Source organism: Vigna radiata, chromosome 3 (genome assembly GCF_000741045.1).
Source record: "Vigna radiata var. radiata cultivar VC1973A chromosome 3, Vradiata_ver6, whole genome shotgun sequence".
NCBI classification, from domain to species: domain Eukaryota; kingdom Viridiplantae; phylum Streptophyta; class Magnoliopsida; order Fabales; family Fabaceae; genus Vigna; species Vigna radiata.
This window is the reverse complement of record NC_028353.1, coordinates 3,117,133-3,135,765: the sequence shown is the minus strand read 5'-3', so window position 1 is coordinate 3,135,765 and position 18,633 is coordinate 3,117,133. Positions and strand designations below refer to the sequence as shown.

Genomic DNA, 18,633 nt, shown 5'->3' with positions numbered 1-18,633 from the left:
AATTTTAATCTTAACTCTAATATTATATTAAAAAATAAATTTTAAATTTACCTCAATTTCAATTTCAGAATATGATTTATAAGAAACAAGTTATATTTATATATATTAAATTTATTTTATCATGTGACATTTTTACTTATTATAAATCAAAATTTGGGAATCTCGTATCTCATTTATTGTTTTTCTCACCATTTTAAGATATTTTTTAGCACTTGTTGTACGCTTAAAACATGATTACAATGTTAACATAAAAATCGTAATTTGAATTACAAGAAAAAGAGAGAGAGAAGCAACACAATGGATCTGTGGTAAGTTTAATGCAAACGTAAGACAAAGTACACACTACTGACGCTTTTCAATGTGGAACACAAATTCTAAAAGGAAAGAATCTGTATGGAAGCTAAAAGTCCTTCCACCTCTTCCGAAGAAAAAATCTCAAACTTTCTCTCTCATCCTCATCATCATCATCAGATATTCACTCCTTTTCTCTCTCCTCTACGACCACTTTTGAGGAAATCCACTTCCACCAATCAGATTTCAAGAGACTCCATCGCATGAGAACCCAACAGATAGAGAGATATAGCAATCTTACTAACAGATAGTGTAAACATGGACGTGTCATCCACCTTGTCACTCTCTTACATTAACACTGTAACTCTAAAAAAGCTCAAAATTTTTTAATTCCTACAAACAATCCATTGGGCCACGTGGTCTTAGCTCTCACCACTAACTGAAATTACTAATTGTTTCAATTCTCTGCTTCTTATTTTTCTTTCAGTTTCATCCACACAAAACACATAAAATCCAACACTTGCTCATGGTTCCAAAAACCCACATAAGAGAAAGAACACACCTTTGAAATGGGTGCATAACTTTGGGAGCAGAACAGAACAAGCTCCTCAGTGCCCTGAGTTTTTCTTTCAAAGCAATTTTCTCTTTGCTTTACTTGTGTTCCTTTCCCTTCTCTAGTCTTCAGTTTGTTGTAAGAGAAATTGGCTGTTTTCTACTTACTTAACTTGATCATCAATGGCTTCTTTAGTATCTTCACCGTTTACTCTACCAAGCTCTAAACCTGACCAGCTTCATTCTCTTGCCCAAAAGCGTCTTTTTCTTCATTCTTTCCTTCCCAAGAAGGCTGGTTATAATGGTAGCTCAAAATCCTCTCTGAGAGTGAAATGCGCTGCCGTTGGCAATGGTCTATTCACCCAAACCAGCCCAGAAGTTCGTAGAATTGTCCCAGAGAATGACCAAAACTTGCCAACGGTTAAAATTGTGTATGTGGTCCTTGAGGCCCAGTATCAATCATCTCTCACTGCTGCAGTCCTGGCTCTCAACAGTAAAAGGAAACATGCTTCCTTTGAGGTTGTGGGTTACTTGGTTGAGGAGCTTCGAGACGCTTCAACGTATGAGACTTTCTGCAAGGACTTGGAGGATGCTAACGTCTTCATTGGGTCTTTGGTTTTTGTGGAGGAGCTTGCTCTCAAGATCAAAGCTGCAGTGGAGAAAGAAAGGGACAGGCTTGATGCAGTTTTGGTGTTTCCATCAATGCCTGAAGTGATGAGGCTTAACAAATTGGGTTCCTTCAGCATGTCACAGCTTGGGCAATCTAAGAGCCCCTTTTTCCAGCTCTTCAAGAGAAAGAAGCCTCAGTCTGCTGGCTTTGCCGACAGCATGTTGAAGCTTGTGAGGACATTGCCAAAGGTTTTGAAGTATTTGCCAAGTGATAAAGCTCAGGACGCCAGGCTCTATATACTGAGTCTACAATTTTGGCTTGGAGGATCTCCTGATAACTTGCAGAACTTCCTGAAAATGATTAGTGGATCTTATATTCCAGCACTGAAAGGTACAAAGATCGAGTATTCTGAGCCGGTTTTGTACTTGGACAATGGAATTTGGCACCCTTTGGCTCCTTGTATGTACGATGATGTGAAGGAGTATTTGAATTGGTATGGTACTAGAAGGGATGCAAATGAGAAGCTGAAGTCTTCGAATGCACCTGTCATTGGTTTGGTTTTGCAAAGGAGTCATATCGTGACTGGTGATGATGGACACTATGTGGCTGTGATCATGGAGCTGGAAGCTAGAGGGGCTAAGGTCATTCCCATTTTTGCTGGTGGACTTGACTTTTCAGGGCCAGTGGAGAAATTCTTCATTGATCCAATTACGAAGAAACCGTTTGTGAATTCTGTAGTATCCCTCACTGGCTTTGCTCTTGTCGGAGGGCCAGCAAGACAGGACCATCCAAGGGCAGTTGAGGCTTTGATGAAACTTGATGTGCCTTACATTGTTGCCCTGCCACTGGTGTTTCAGACAACAGAAGAATGGCTCAACAGCACTCTTGGTCTGCATCCAATACAGGTTGCTCTTCAAGTTGCTCTGCCTGAGCTAGATGGAGGCATGGAGCCAATTGTTTTTGCTGGTCGAGATCCTAAAACAGGTAACCGTGATCTCTTTTCTTTACAACCCACTTTTAACTTTTCGTGATGACTGTTATGATACAGATGTATTAAGTTTTATGTTTTAATCTTTAGATAGGAATCTAGGATAATTTTCTTTTCAGAACTAATAAATTAACATTTCCATAAAAGCATGATATTGGAATCACTAGAGATATTCAAAATTTATCATTTTGCAGATTTTATCTGTTGTTTCTTGATTAATTGGTGTAATTTCAGGAAAATCTCACGCTCTTCATAAGAGAGTGGAGCAACTCTGCATCAGGGCAATCAGATGGGCTGAATTGAAAAGAAAATCAAAGGTATTTGCCACTTTTTGAATCTCTCTCTCTCTCTCTCTCTCTCTCTCTCTCTCTCTCTCTGTATGTATGTATACCCAGTTTAAGTCGGACTTTAACCAAGCCTGCTACATATTTTGCAATTTCGCGAGCAATAATCCTAAAATTGTACCATTAAAGGTCTAATGACAACAAACCAATTCACACACGCATACTCATGGTTTAGTATCTATTTTGTCCCTAAATTTTTTCAGATTTCTGTTTTTATCCCCTAATTTGAATTTCGACTAGTCAAAGTCCAGAGCTTTTTTCTGTTACCAGATGTATTCCTTGCTATCAAGTAACAATATCCATTAATGACATAATAGTGATTTTGGCAGCCTGGTGACTTGCCATGTCATCAAGGAGTTTGACGGAATAACCATGTGTACTTTTTACTTTCTCATCAACTAGTTTGATGTCATTAACTTGTCTGAACATATGAGATTAGAAGCATAGTTTATATAACAAATTACACCTGAGAATCCTGCAAGACTTTTTGATGACATGACAAGTCGATAGACTAAAAAGAGTGTTGATTTGTCAAAATTTATAGTAGGAATTAGAATAAGAAATCGGAGAAAAGTTCAGAAAAATTACAGTAAGCCCTTTTCTTTTATTTGTTTGAATAAATATTCATTATGGAAATAATCTAGGAAAGATTTAAGCTGATACCCAATATGGCTTTTCTTTATATTTTCTCTGTATAAGTTATAAAGTTAATTTCGATGAATAAGAAGATAATTCCTTAGAAAAAGGATTTTCATTTGACATTTACTCAAAGGAGAAATGACTTGCATGTAATGTCTGCTTGAAAACTCTGTTCTTTGAAAGCATAGTTCAGTGTCTTTTTACAGTAAAAGACATTCTATTTAAGTCTATATTTATTTTGGTCTGGATTTGCGAGTTACATGTTTCAAGTTTCAACCTTGTTAGCTCTCTCTCTATCCCTTTTCCTTTTTGAATAGAAGAACATGAATAGTAGGAAATAAAAGAAGTTTTTTCTTCTCAAAACTACACCGTGGAACAATGTTAATTTATTCATGTATGATTTTTATTTTTTTATTTAGTGCCGAAAAATTCCCCCATCTTATTGTCTTCGATCTTGGTTGTACTGTAATCCATCTGTATGCAGTGAACTGAAGTATTACTTTCTTACATTCATTAGCATTTTGAATTTGCACCATTTTCTCATCTATCCTCTTTGAACAGTTGACTTTTGTTAATGGAATTTGCTAAATTAATCGCATCCATGCAGGAAGAGAAGAAACTAGCAATCACCGTCTTCAGTTTCCCTCCGGACAAAGGAAATGTGGGAACTGCTGCCTATCTGAATGTCTTTGCCTCCATATACTCAGTTATGAAAGAACTAAAACAAGATGGTTATAATGTTGACGGCCTTCCAGAGACTCCAGAAGCTTTGATTGAAGACGTAATTCATGACAAAGAAGCTCAATTCAGCAGTCCAAATTTGAACGTTGCTTACAAAATGAGCGTCCGAGAGTACCAAAATTTGACTCCTTATTCCACGGCACTGGAAGAGAATTGGGGGAAACCCCCTGGCAATCTGAATGCAGATGGAGAAAATCTGTTGGTATATGGGAAACAATACGGTAATGTCTTCATAGGTGTTCAGCCTACATTTGGCTATGAAGGGGATCCAATGAGGCTGCTTTTCTCCAAATCTGCCAGCCCTCATCATGGATTTGCAGCATTTTATTCATTTGTTGAGAAAATCTTCAAAGCTGATGCTGTGCTTCATTTTGGTACGCATGGTTCCCTTGAATTCATGCCTGGAAAACAGGTGGGGATGAGTGATGTCTGTTATCCTGACAGTCTAATTGGTAATATTCCAAATGTGTATTACTATGCTGCAAACAACCCTTCTGAGGCCACCATAGCCAAGCGCAGAAGTTATGCAAACACCATTAGCTATCTGACTCCTCCAGCGGAAAATGCTGGACTGTACAAAGGTCTTAAGCAGTTAAGTGAGCTCATCTCCTCATATCAGTCCCTCAAAGACACCGGCCGTGGGGCACAAATTGTGAGTTCAATTATCAGCACAGCTAAACAGTGTAATCTTGACAAAGATGTGACACTACCAGATGAGGGTGAGGAGATCCCACCTAAAGAGCGTGATCTGGTGGTTGGAAAGGTGTATTCCAAGATCATGGAGATCGAGTCTCGTCTGCTACCTTGTGGGCTTCATGTCATTGGAGAGCCTCCCTCAGCTTTGGAAGCAGTTGCTACACTGGTGAACATTGCTGCACTTGATCGTCCTGAAGATAATATTTCTTCTCTTCCATCAATATTAGCTGAAACTGTTGGAAGAGATATAGAAGATGTGTACAGAGGAAGTAACAAAGGAATATTGAAGGATGTAGAACTTCTTAGGCAAATAACAGAGGCGTCACGTGGAGCAATTACTGCCTTTGTGGAGCGCACTACCAATAGTAAGGGTCAAGTTGTTGATGTAGCTGATAAGCTTACCTCAATCCTTGGATTTGGCATAAATGAGCCATGGATTCAGTACTTGTCAAACACCAAATTTTACCGAGCTGATAGGGAAAAACTTAGAATCTTGTTTATGTTCCTGGGAGAATGCTTGAAGTTGGTTGTGGCTGATAATGAAGTGGGAAGTTTAAAGCAAGCCTTGGAAGGTAAATATGTGGAGCCAGGGCCTGGTGGTGACCCAATCAGAAATCCTAAAGTTTTGCCAACGGGAAAGAATATCCATGCCTTGGACCCACAAGCTATTCCTACAACTGCTGCAATGCAGAGTGCTAAAATAGTGGTAGATAGGTTGATTGAGAGGCAGAAAGTTGAGAATGGTGGAAAATATCCCGAGACAATTGCCCTTGTATTGTGGGGAACTGATAATATTAAAACATATGGTGAATCACTGGCTCAAGTCTTGTGGATGATTGGTGTGATGCCGGTGGCTGATACCCTTGGTCGGGTAAATCGGGTGGAACCTGTAAGCCTTGAAGAGCTTGGAAGGCCTAGGATTGATGTTGTTGTTAACTGCTCAGGAGTGTTTAGAGACCTTTTCATCAATCAGGTATTACTTCTCTTGCTGTTTTTCCATTAATGGGGGTTTAGACCAATTTAGTATTCCTCGTGTTACATCATTTTGTGAAATATTGTCATTATTTGTTCAGAATTGCAACTTGCAGTTGCACTATTCATATTTTAAAACGATTGCTTGAAGAGTCATATTATAGGAAATATTTCCGAGTTCCAACTTTTTTCTCACATCTCGATAATTAGTATCCGTCAAAGAATTGAAAGCGTGAGGTTGCTGCATCAAAAACCCTGATGACGATCGAGTTAAAAGTTTACACAAGAACTTTGTTATATTTATTTTATTAGGCTGTTTGTTGCTACATTGCTTTGGTTGCTCATTTATTTATTTATCTATTCATTACTCAGATGAACCTTCTAGACAGAGCAGTGAAAATGGTTGCTGAATTAGATGAACCAGCAGAGCAAAACTATGTAAGAAAGCATGCGTTAGAACAAGCTCAAGCCCTTGGAGTTGAAGTTCGAGAGGCAGCAACAAGGATCTTCTCCAATGCCTCCGGCTCCTACTCCTCAAACATAAACCTGGCTGTGGAGAATTCCTCATGGAATGATGAGAAGCAGCTTCAGGACATGTATCTTAGCAGAAAGTCTTTTGCCTTTGATTGTGATGCCCCTGGTGCTGGCATGACTGAGAAAAGAAAAGTTTTTGAGATGGCTCTCAGCACAGCAGATGCCACATTCCAAAACCTTGATTCATCAGAAATTTCCCTCACTGATGTTAGTCATTACTTTGACTCTGATCCAACTAATCTGGTTCAAAATCTAAGGAAAGATGGGAAGAAGCCCAGTGCATACATTGCCGATACAACTACAGCCAATGCTCAGGTATAAATTGTTCCATTGAATCTCCTATTTTCAAACTTGGTTTTGACATTTCTCCAAACTATAGAAAATATCTTCAGATCTCATTGACTCTGGCTTATTTGGATAAACTGTGCAAGAAATACCTACAGGAGAAGTAAAATTAATTAAGCTTCTCTATTAAGTAAAATAAACTTACACAGTTCAACAAAGAATTTGTAAAATGACCTTCTGGATACATAATGCTTTCAGGTTCGCACACTTTCTGAGACAGTTAGACTTGACGCAAGAACCAAACTGTTGAACCCAAAGTGGTATGAAGGCATGTTGTCTACTGGGTATGAAGGTGTTCGTGAGATTGAGAAGAGACTAACCAATACAGTGGGATGGAGTGCAACTTCAGGCCAAGTTGACAACTGGGTGTACGAAGAAGCCAACACAACTTTCATTCAAGATGAGCAAATGCTGAACAAGCTCATGAACACTAATCCAAACTCCTTCAGGAAGCTGGTGCAGACATTCTTGGAAGCCAATGGACGTGGTTACTGGGAAACTGCAGAAGAGAATATCGAGAAGCTCAGGCAGTTGTATTCGGAGGTGGAAGACAAAATTGAAGGCATTGATCGTTAAAGTTTATAGCTATTATTGAAAAGACAATACAACATTGAAGAAAAAAAACACCTTTCTAATGTGATTTTGTTTACTTTTCTCATTTTTTGAGATCAAGTCTCTGTGCAGTTCTCAACTCCAACCATGTGAACAAATAAAGGTTCCGGTTCAAAATTGATGGCTTCGATTAGTTTCTTGCATGAAAAGAATTTGATAATGAATATAAACCTAATTATTAATCTTAATAAGATAATATTAAACTTCCACATATATTACCTGCCAAAAAGACAATTTTTCTGCACAACATTGGTTTATACAATTGAATATAACTAATTGTTAGGGTTCTATGAGAGTTTGAGGTCCACTCAAGCAAGATGAGTAATATATATAGAAAGATTTATCAATATATTGTTTTGGATTAGATTTTTTCTTTATCTCTTTAAGTAGTTTACTGATGATTATTGGTAGCAAATTTTCCTTATGTTCGGTAGTGCGGGGGTGAACTTAGAACGAACTGAGAGGCTTTGTTGCCATAGTAATATATGAGGCTTAGATACGGTAACCATTAAGCGCTTCTCCGTTTCCGACGCGGACACGCATACGTCGCATGGCACGGTGTCCGTGGTTCCGAAGCGGGACACTGCGACCGACGGTGATAGATAGTAATCCTACTTGACTTGCGAATCCATTGATTTATTTGACATTTTAATTGAAAAGAATAAACAAGAAACTTTTTAAAAATATCAAAGTAGAAAAATGAACTATTGAAAAACATAAAATACTAAATTGAGAATCTCAAAACTCCTAATCTATTTAACGTTTTAATAAAAAAAAAAAAATTCAAAATAAACAGCATAAAATATATAAAATACTTCAGACTTAAACTTAATTGGTTGACTTGTCATAAGATAAACAAAGAAACATAAACGAAACACTTAACCTTAAAGTGAAAAGTGTTGACCTTAAGAGACATAAACTCAATAAGTTGACTTATCATAAGACTATCGGGTATAATGGACGTGGAGGCACAATCCTCACAAACATAAACTTGTATACCAATTACTTTCTGCTCTTTCACTAAGAACATGGCTGAATATTTTGTCTTCGAGATTGCTGAATCATTGCTGGGGAAGCTTGCATCTAATCTTTATGAAGAAGTTTCTCGAGCCTTTGATCTGTATGAGGATGTGCAAAGTTTCAGAGATACCTTGTCAATTGTAAAAGGCGTGCTGTTGGATGCTGAGGAGAAGAAGGAGAAGAAGCATGGGTTGCGTGAATGGCTCAGGCAGATTCAAAACGTATGCTTAGATGCTGAAGATGTGTTGGATGGATTTGAGTGCCAAAACCTCAGAAAACAAGTTCTCAAAGCTTCCGGCACCACCAGGATGAAGGTAAACCACTTCTTTTCTTCATCTAATTCTCTTGTTTTCCGTTTTAGGATGGCTAGGAAAATAAAAAATGTTACACGTAGATTGGATAAGATAGCAGCTGATGGGAACAAGTTTGGTCTTGAGAGGATTGTTATTGATCACAGTCCTCTGCAAAGGAGAGAAATGACTTATTCCCATGTTGATGCTTCGGGGGTGATTGGAAGGGAGAGTGATAGGGAACAGATTATCAAGCTTTTGATGCAACCTCACCCTAATGGTGATGGTTATGGAGATCAAAGCGTTTGTGTTATTCCCATAGTGGGTATTGGAGGGTTGGGAAAGACCACACTTGCAAAGTTGGTGTTCAGTGATGAGAGAATGGATGGTCTTTTCCAGTTGAAAATGTGGGTGTGTATNTCTGATGACTTTGACATAAGACATATACTTATTAAAATCATCAACTCTGCTTCTGATCCAACCATTTCTGTTGTTCCTCAAGAAAGCATGAACAACNTAGATATTGAGCAGTTACAAGGTCGTCTTAGACACAAACTTTCTNGTCAGAAGTATCTACTAGTCTTGGATGACGTATGGAATGATAATCGTGCAAAATGGATAGAGTTGAAAGATTTAATTAAAGTGGGTGCAGTAGGAAGCAAAATCTTGGTGACAACACGAAGTACCNNAATTGCTTCAATGATGGGCACTGTTCCCTCGTATGTTTTANAAGGTCTTTCTGTGGAGAATTGCNTATCTCTGTTTCTGAAATGGGCATTTAGGGAAGGNGAAGAAAAAGAACATCCATATCTAGTGGATATNGGAAAAGAAATAGTGAAAAAGTGCCGAGGGGTTCCACTAGCAGTGAAAACTTCAGGAAGTTCCCTGTTCTCAGTTTTTGATTCACAAAGATGGGAAATTATGAGAGACCATGAGCTATGGAACCTGAAACAACAGAAAGATGACATTTTACCTTCCCTAAAGTTGAGCTATGATCAAATGCCATCCTATTTGAGGCACTGTTTTGCTTTCTTTTCTCTTTATCCCAAAGATTTTGGCTTTACCAGTGCTGAAATNGCTAACTTTTGGGCCACNCTTGGATTACTTCGATCNCCATTTGGAAGTCAAAAGATAGAGAATATTGGAAAAGCATATATTAATGAGTTATATTCAAGGTCATTTTTGGAAGACTTTGAGGACTTTGGCACAATTTATTATTTTAAACTACATGATTTGGTACACGATCTTTCGCTGTATGTTGCGAAAGAAGAGTTTCTAATGGTGAACTCCAATAGTCGCAATATACCAGAGCAAGTAAGGCATATGTCAGTTGTTGAAAATGATTCACTAAGCCATAGTTTGTTCCCCAAGTCCAGATGTGTGAGAACTATAATATTTCCCGTTAATGGAGTGGGTGTTGGCAGTGAGTCTCTTTTGGAAACATGGATAGAAAGATACAAGTACTTACGACATTTAGATTTAAGTAATTCATCTTTTGAGAAACTTCCTAATTCAATTGCTCAATTGGAGCATCTGCGAGCTCTCAGCCTTGACAATAATTCCAAAATAAAAAAGCTTCCTAATTCTATTTGCAGACTCCAAAACTTACAAATGTTGTCTTTGAGAAGATGCTTGGGGCTTGAAACATTGCCTAAACGATTAGGGATGTTAATCAGCCTCCGAAAAATGTATATAACCACAAAGCAGTCTATTTTGTCAGAGGATGAATTTGCAAGTTTGATCAATCTTCATACTCTGATTTTTGAATACTGTGACAATTTGAAGTTTTTGTTCCGAGGGGCACAGGTACAACTCTCGTCCCTGGAGGTTTTGATCATTCAATCATGTGGGAGCCTAGAGTCCTTACCTCTTCATATTCTCCCTAAACTTGAGGTTCTGATTGTAACAAGGTGCGTGATGCTAAATCTGTCCTTGAACAGTGAAAGACCAATCCAAAAATTGAAGATGAAATATTTGCATATTGAGCATTGTCCACGGCAACACACGCTGCCTGAATGGATTCAAGCAGCCTCCGACTCTTTGAGAACATTGTTAATTTTAAATTTTCATTGTCTGGAGATGCTTCCGGAGTGGCTTAGCACAATGACAAGTCTTAAGATGCTCCATATTGTTAACTGTCCTCAGTTGTTTCATCTGCCATGTGACATGCATTGTCTAAGCGCCCTAGAAGATTTGATAATAGATGGTTGTCCTGAATTGGGTAGAAAATGTGAACCTCATTCTGGTGAGTATTGGTCCTTCATCGCTCACATCAAATGTGTTTCTATTGGAGAAACAAGAAAAAGGAAACTCCTTTTTCAAATGCTTTCACGACTGGGCTTGAACTGCACTTAGTAAAATTGAAATTGAAATGTTGCACAACATGGAGGCTGCAGTTGAATTTCTGATCATGAATGAAATCATCTAACAAAAGTATCACTTTATGGCCGCCTCAACATATATTTACAGTGTTATGGCTGGTCTATTGAATGTTTCAACATTCAATTTGTGAAAAAAGATATGGGTTAGTTGGATTTTTGTTGTTGTGCTTGTCTACCTATAACATGCAACCTGCTATGCTTCGATTCTGTTAACTTCATGTTCTTACCAAACCACAAAAAAAGAGTTCTATCGTTGGACTAAATACTATGGATTTTATGCATGCATTAATTTGTTTAGAATCCATCCATTTTAAATCTGTTGTGATATGTTTCTGTTTTGCATTATTAACTGATATACGCTATCAGTTTTCTCTTTCTGTATATTTGAAAGAAGATTCTTTTGTAAGATAGTATTTTGATTCACAGAAATAAGATTTTTCTTTCCTTGTTCTCTCTATACGTTTTCTATCACAGTAATAGTGTTTATGAGGTTTTATAAGTTGTTTATAAAGGTCTAATATGATTAAATACCATATCCAATATGTGTATATAGATATACATAAGTTTCATATCTCTTTCACCACAGATAGCCCAAAACATTGTGTATATAGATATAGCCAAGAACCTTTGGGAAGATCTGAAAGAAAGATTCTCAATGGGAGATTATTTTAGAATATCTGATATGTTACAAGAAATACATTCGGTGAAGTATGGAGAAAGAAGCGTCCGCCAGTTTCTATACTGATCTCAGGACTCTTTGGGAAGAGCTTGAGTCTCTAAGAGCAGTACCGGATTGCATTTGTGATATTCCCTGCAGGTGTAAAAAAAAGTGAGTAAACTTGTAATCTAAGAGCAAGAGATATTTCTGATAATAAAGATTTAAAGGAAGGTAATAGTCAAGCTAACAATCCTTTCACTCTTGCACAAATTCAGAAGCTGTTAAATCTTTTACAGGATTCTTCTAATCATAACATCAACCAAATACATTGCTATAAGTGAGAATCATTTGCAAAGGAATCACAATCAGGTAATACTTCTTGGATTCTTGCCACGGACGCTATTGACCATGTCACCCATTCTAAAATTCATTTTGTTGCTTCTTATAAAATTAAACCTGTTCAGATAAAACTGCCCAACGATTCATATCTTATAGCTGATTATGCTGGAACTATCAAATTCTATGAAGATTTTATCATTTTTAATGTTCTTTACATTTCGGAATTTGCTTTTAATTTAATCTCTGGGCAGCGGCTAATTGAAGATACAAGTTGTCAACGAACTTTTCTTACAAGAATTGCCAGATCAGGACAGTGCTACATTTAAGATGATTGGACGTCCTGTCTTGAGAAAATGATTGTATCACCTTCAAAAAAAATTTTCGAAACAATATTTTGTTCGCATTGTGCAAAACTATGAAAAATCTGACATCCATGTTTGGCATTTTAGACTACGACATCCTTTTAATAGGGTTGTTTAAGAATTGTTAAGAAGCTTTCCAGTGTTGGACATCCTTTGGCTAGGACATCCTTTTAATAAAAAAAGTGGTATTATACTTACACGAGAGATTTTGTGTTGGAACTCCATAACAAAGTTCTATAGTGGAATACAAAAGATCTAAATTTTGAGAACAAATCTATAATAATTCATATCCATATTGTTTTAAGTCAATTTAAATGGATTTGTCCATAATCCAAATTCATATTTTTGGATTTCAAATCCAACCTACTTAATTAGATTTGGATTGTATATTTTTTTGGATTTTGAGTATCTAAAATAAGGGAGCTTCCCGAGTTCATCTTGATTGAAGGTTTACCCGCATTAATCCCGACTCAATCAAAGCTGATGTTCGGCTAAGTCGACCCCAATCAAAAATTAACTTAAGTTATCCATGGGTTGAAGATAAACTCGAGCCCTAACAGCTGAAGGTTTATCGAGTTAGATTAGATAAAAGAACAAGTCGACCCGATGAAAGGTTGTCCTATGTGAACTCTAGTCGAAAGTTGAGTCAAGTCGACCGAAGCTAAAGAATTTGACTGAGTCGGCTTAAGCAAAAAAGTTGAACCAAGATGATCTATCACGTATCTAATGGACCTAATAATCAAGTATATTAAATCAATATCACTAAATTTAATATCATTAACAAAATGGATTAATCTAGTTTTAATCTAATTTAAATTGGATTGAGAAAAATCGAAATCTAATTAATCTAGTTAAAATGGATTTGAACTAGATTTGGATCTAGATTGGAATTAGACAGGACATTGAAAAATCTAGTTCATGCCTATCCTTAATTGAATGTCACCTGTACTTTGATTTTTGCCGTGCATATCATAAATAGACTTCCATCATCTCTGGCGGTGCAAAATCTCCATAGGAAATATTATATAAATTACTTCTCACTTATCTGAATCTTAAAGTTTTTGAATCTTTATGCTTTGACAACAAACTTCATCCTTGGGTTAGGAGATGTGTTTTTCTTGGGTATAAAAGTGTTATTAAAGGTATGCTCTTTTCGATATTAATAGAGAAATCTTTATAAATAGGAATGTTATCTTATTTATGAGTATGTGTTTCCTTATAAGAATCTTGAAAGTATTATTGAACATGGTGATAATTCTATTATCAATTTTAATCAACCACAAGATTTTAATTTTCTTATGGAATCTCCAAAGTATAGCCACAATAGTCAAAATCAAGAAAATAATTTTGACAGAAAATTTGATTGATAGAAATAACATGGAAACTATGCAAAACTGTATCTGAGAAAATCAAAATGACAGTGATAATCTGAAAGAACAAACAGAGGATGAAAATGTGAAGATAGTCATACGTTAAGATGATCTAGCAGAATAAGGAGAGCTCCAAAAATTCTAGCCAATTACCATCATCAGATTAACAATACAGTGAAACCTGATAATTGTCGCTCAAAGTAAAATCACTTTTCCTATATTATTTGTTTTATCTCTTATAAAGCTTTATTCAAGAAAGAATTACACTATACTTTAACTATTTTTTTCACATGTTGAACCTCAAACTTATGAGGAAGCCTGCAACCATCTTGAACGAGTTGCTGCTATGAATGGGTAAATGGAGGCCCTCAGAGCTAATAAAACTTGATGCCTTACTGATTTACCTTATAACAAGAAATCTATTGGTAGTAAATGCGTATATGTACTTATAGAGTTAAAGGTATAATGTAGAGAGAGTCTTCTTCCACTTCACGAAATCTTCTATTCTGTCTTCGTTTTCGAAATCTCCTTTGTCTTCCCAATGCTCGTCTTCTACAACTACAAAATGAGTGGGTGAAATGCCTACAGAAAGTATATTGATGTTCAAGTCAGTGCTAATTCAAAGATTTTGGTCAAAGTATGGTTAATTTGAAAAGTGAAGTCAAAATACCATTAAAGTCATATTTATAATAACATTTTATTAACCGTGAACCCTTACGGGTGGATCTGGATTATGGGCCCAATGACCACTTTACCTATGATGATGTACAACCAATTTTGGTCAAGTTACATGGTTTTCGATAGGCAGAGATATAGGTATTGGTAGGCGACACTTGGTTCAATTGAGGAGTGCGTGGTCTTTGGTTGAGGGAAGACAGTACTCGATACCCAACACTCAGTACTTACTATATAATGTATTATATTTGCTTTTTCGGAGAATAGTCCTCAGTCTTTGATATGCAACTTAACATTTATAAATTATATGGTCACTAGTCATGCAAATTCTACTGGGTACAAGGTATCCAGTATCATATATCCAATATATACTTGGTTAATGAATAATCTTTGGAGATCATAGTTTACACGGTCGAAGAGTCTTCGACCACATACAATACAATAGATAAAATTAAGTACAAGATTGGGTACATAGAAAGATACAAGGTTTTCCTTGTGACAAAGGACTATAGTTAGATTGAAGGAATAAACTACTATACTTTTTCCCCTTTCAATTTTAGCTCTTGTTGCTACACGAAATTGGCATCTACATCGATGTAGACAATGCTTTCTTATATGAAGAATTTGAAGAAGAGGTTCATGTGGTGCCTCCAATTGGCCTAAAGTTATGTAAGCAAAATCAGGTCTATAGGTTAACTAAATCCCTATCTGGATTAAAGCAAAAAGTAGGAATTGGTTTGCTAAACTTTCTTCTTTTCCTTTCTTTGCTAGTTTTGTTCAATCAATATTTGATCATTCTCTCTTTATTAAGAAAACACCTATTTTTCTCTTACAATTTTTTTAGTATGTGTAGATGACATCATTCTAGTAGGGGATTTCTTGATTGAGATTGAAGACATCAAATGACATGTTAATAACACTTTCAAAATCAAGAATCTTTGAGCACTAAAGAATTTACTTGGTGAAGTTTCCCATAATAGAAAAAGGGATTCATCTTTGTCAGATAAATTATGCATTAGATATCTTTTCTAACAAAGGAATGCTGACTGAAAGACCTTGTTTTATTGAGTCTAAGGGTGTTTGTGATATTGAGAAGAGACTACCCAATATGGAGGGATGGAGTGCAACTTCAGTCCAAGTTGACAACTAGTTATACGGAGAAGCCAACACAACTTCCATTTAAGGGGACAAAATGATGAAGAAGCTAATGAACTCTAATACAAACTCCTTCAGGAAGCTATAAACATTCTTGGAAGCAAACAAACATGGTTATCAGGAAACTTTAAAAGAGAATATGAAGAAGCTCAGACAACTATATTCAGAGGTGGAAGATAAAATTGAAGGTGTATTACCCCTTTATGATGCTATTAAAAATTTAGAAAATTTTCACGCATATTCTAAATATATATATTTTGCATCATAAAATAAAATTAAAACATTAATTTATTTCATCAAATAAATGTTCTACTCAATAACATTTATTTCAAATAATAAGAAAACTTTTAAAAATATTCAATAATTAATTTATCTAAAATACATCCAAAATAAAAGAAAATACATTCTCAAAACAATCCTTAAGCTCCTAACTGCTATGTATCCAAGTCATCATCCATAACATTATCGGTTCACGTATAACATGTCATACGATTATCACATATGGAAACCACAACCACATACATGCAAAGGTAAGTTAACTTAAAAGAAAAATATAATAATGAAACCTACAGATATACAATAATAACACGTCATAACATGTTTTATTCAATCAAATAACAATTATGGTTGTATCATTCAACAATAATGAATCCATGTGTAGACTCAGTCCAAGAGATTTAATCATCAACATAACCCTCGTACATAACTTATCATCCAAAACCAACTCACCTCTAGGACCACTTTTTCTTCCTACTCCTTCCGAGTCTCTGAACAGAGCCTACTTCACCTGATCTTCCTTGAGCCTTATGGGTAAAATACATAAGTGACACTTTCCACCACTCTGCTAGAGAACTTCTCCGACAAAGTTCACATTCGATACAACTATGTCTAACCCACCACTCCCAATTGCTTTCCCAAAGATCACAATTGGAGTTTTCAAGGTCAACTCCTAAAGCCCCCTCAAGGTTAGCTTCCAAAGTCCCCTCACCTCTTGGTGAACCAAAATGGGCATGCATTGTCACCCCTCACCTCTTGTTGAACCAAAATGGACATGCATCGTCACCCCCTCACTTTCAAAATAAATTGTTGGGAGTTCCATTGGCCATTCTCAACCGTTGCTTTTATTCTACATGGTTCATCCTTTAGGCAATAATCTTGCTTACAACGTGAGAAACAAGCAATCAATGTGGTTGCTCTTTGCGTGAGTGAGCTTGAGAAATGACCCAACATGAAGCAAGTGGTTAATCTTCTAAAGGGAAAGAACATCAAGTGGTGGAAGCAAAACATTTTAGGATTATTTATAAAGACTCTAGGTAGAATTGGCTTATGAACTTTTATGTTGTCTTTTTTTTTTAATACTTGGAACATTTTGGTAATTTGATGTAATTATTTTGTTATGTTAATCAATTAATACAATAAAATGTTTGTCAATTTTTTTTGGTGCTATAAATTTTTTTTTTATATTTTAAATTATCATTATTAAAAGTAGATTTTATTGAATTATGACAATTGATAATAATAACAGTTACAAACGTCGTAATATAATGTGAGTAATGACGTTTTTGTGTTGCTATTTTCATTAAATTTGATTTTTGCTTAAAACATTACATGGTTAGTTACCTAGGAAACCGCCACTTTATATAATATAATAAATGACAATTGTTTTGACAGTCAGCTTGAAACTGTCATTATATTTTGTGACGGTAAGATATATGACAATTTTCGAAATCGTCACAAGCGTAAATTGTGATGGCTAAAACTGCCACATTATACAAAAATAATTGTCGCAATTTATATAAATTTTTTTATATTGTTGGTTGATAGCAGATACGTTCTTGTTGTCATCAATATTACTTGGCTTTAATAAAGTCATTAATGGTTGGTATTGTTGTTGGGATAATCTGAAATTTTGGCCAGCCGAACTCTGCAGAGAATCACCCTTTGTTACTTGGTTAGTCTCAACATTATTGATAGAATTATTTTTAGAAAACTTGTGTACAAAAGAAGAGTTCTGATACCACCTCAACGATACTTGGTCCGGTTTGCATGACCTTGTCGAATTCCATATGCATGGTGTTAATGATTTCAGTGTAAGCCATCGTAGACACGAGGGAAAGAAAGAAAACAAACTTGTATTATTGATTTGAATAAGAGTATATATGGTCTCACTTTATAAAAGGAGGAGATATACAATATATAGGAGAGGGAACGGGTCAGGAAAAGAAACAGACACCTAAAAACCGCTAAGCTACGTAAAACCAAAAGCTCAGCGTGAATGTTTATTTCGTAAGATGATTTTTTATCTCCTGACACAAGTATCTCTGCGCATCTATTAAACTTCCACATATATTATCTATTAAAAAAACTAAAATTCTGTGTACAACATTGGTTAATACAATTGAATGTAACTAATTGTTAGGATTCAATGAGAGTTTGAGTCCCACTCAAACTAGATGAGTAGTATAAAAAAAGTCCATACCAAATTTTCCTAATGTTCATTGCTGTATTGAACATGAAACAAATGAAGCTTTGTTGCCATAGTAGTCCTACTTTACTTAAGTGTCCATTAATTTATTTAACATTTCAATTAAAAAGAATAAACAAGAAACTTCTTAAAAATATCAAGCAAAAAAATGAACTATTAAAAAACTAAAATAAAAAATTGAGAATTTTAGAACTCTCTTAATCTATTTAACGTTTTAATTAAAAAATTCAAAATAAACATGGTAATAAATCTAAAATACACACTAAATCTTAAACCGTGAAAATAAAAAGTTGACTTTGAGAGACTTAAACTCAATTGACTGACTGACTTATTATCATAAGACTATACAGGTGTCATAGAGATAGAGGAACAATCCTCACAAACATAAACTTGTATACCAATTAATTTCTGCTCTTTCACTAAGAACATGGCTGAATATTTTGTCTTCGAGATTGCTGAATCACTGCTGGGGAAGCTTACATCTAATCTTTATGAAGAAGTTTCTCGAGCCTTTGATCTGTATGAGGATGTGCAAAGTTTCAGAGATACCTTGTCAATTGTAAAAGGCGTGCTG

The 18,633-nt window shown here is 35.7% G+C and overlaps 3 protein-coding genes across 4 annotated transcripts in view; all 3 read left to right on the top strand.

Moving 5' to 3' along the window:
• The first annotated feature begins 789 nt into the window (after positions 1-789).
• On the top strand, positions 790-7,442 carry LOC106757567 (magnesium-chelatase subunit ChlH, chloroplastic). The gene is made up of 5 exons (XM_014640249.2): positions 790-2,437; positions 2,676-2,758; positions 4,032-5,834; positions 6,206-6,682; positions 6,911-7,442. The coding sequence occupies exons 1-5, from the start codon at positions 1,027-1,029 to the stop codon at positions 7,286-7,288; spliced, it is 4,152 nt and encodes a 1,383-aa protein (XP_014495735.1). The 5' UTR covers positions 790-1,026; the 3' UTR covers positions 7,289-7,442.
• Positions 7,443-8,303: 861 nt separating this feature from the next.
• Positions 8,304-11,330, top strand: LOC106756847 (putative disease resistance protein RGA4). Of its 2 annotated transcripts, XM_022779138.1 has the most exons (2): positions 8,587-8,658; positions 8,739-11,330. In XM_022779138.1, the coding sequence occupies exon 2, from the start codon at positions 8,821-8,823 to the stop codon at positions 10,987-10,989; it is 2,169 nt and encodes a 722-aa protein (XP_022634859.1). In that variant the 5' UTR covers positions 8,587-8,658; positions 8,739-8,820; the 3' UTR covers positions 10,990-11,330. The 2 variants fall into 2 exon arrangements, with proteins under 2 accessions (XP_014494938.1, XP_022634859.1); XM_014639452.2 differs by having other exon boundaries at positions 8,304-11,330.
• A 7,156-nt stretch (positions 11,331-18,486) lies between these two features.
• Positions 18,487-18,633, top strand: part of LOC106756896 (disease resistance protein RGA2-like) — a 2,776-nt gene continuing 2,629 nt past the window's right edge. Inside the window, exon 1 of the mRNA XM_014639494.2 lies at positions 18,487-18,595. Within this exon, the coding sequence (XP_014494980.1) occupies positions 18,487-18,595 (109 nt within the window). The remainder of the gene's footprint in view (positions 18,596-18,633) is intronic.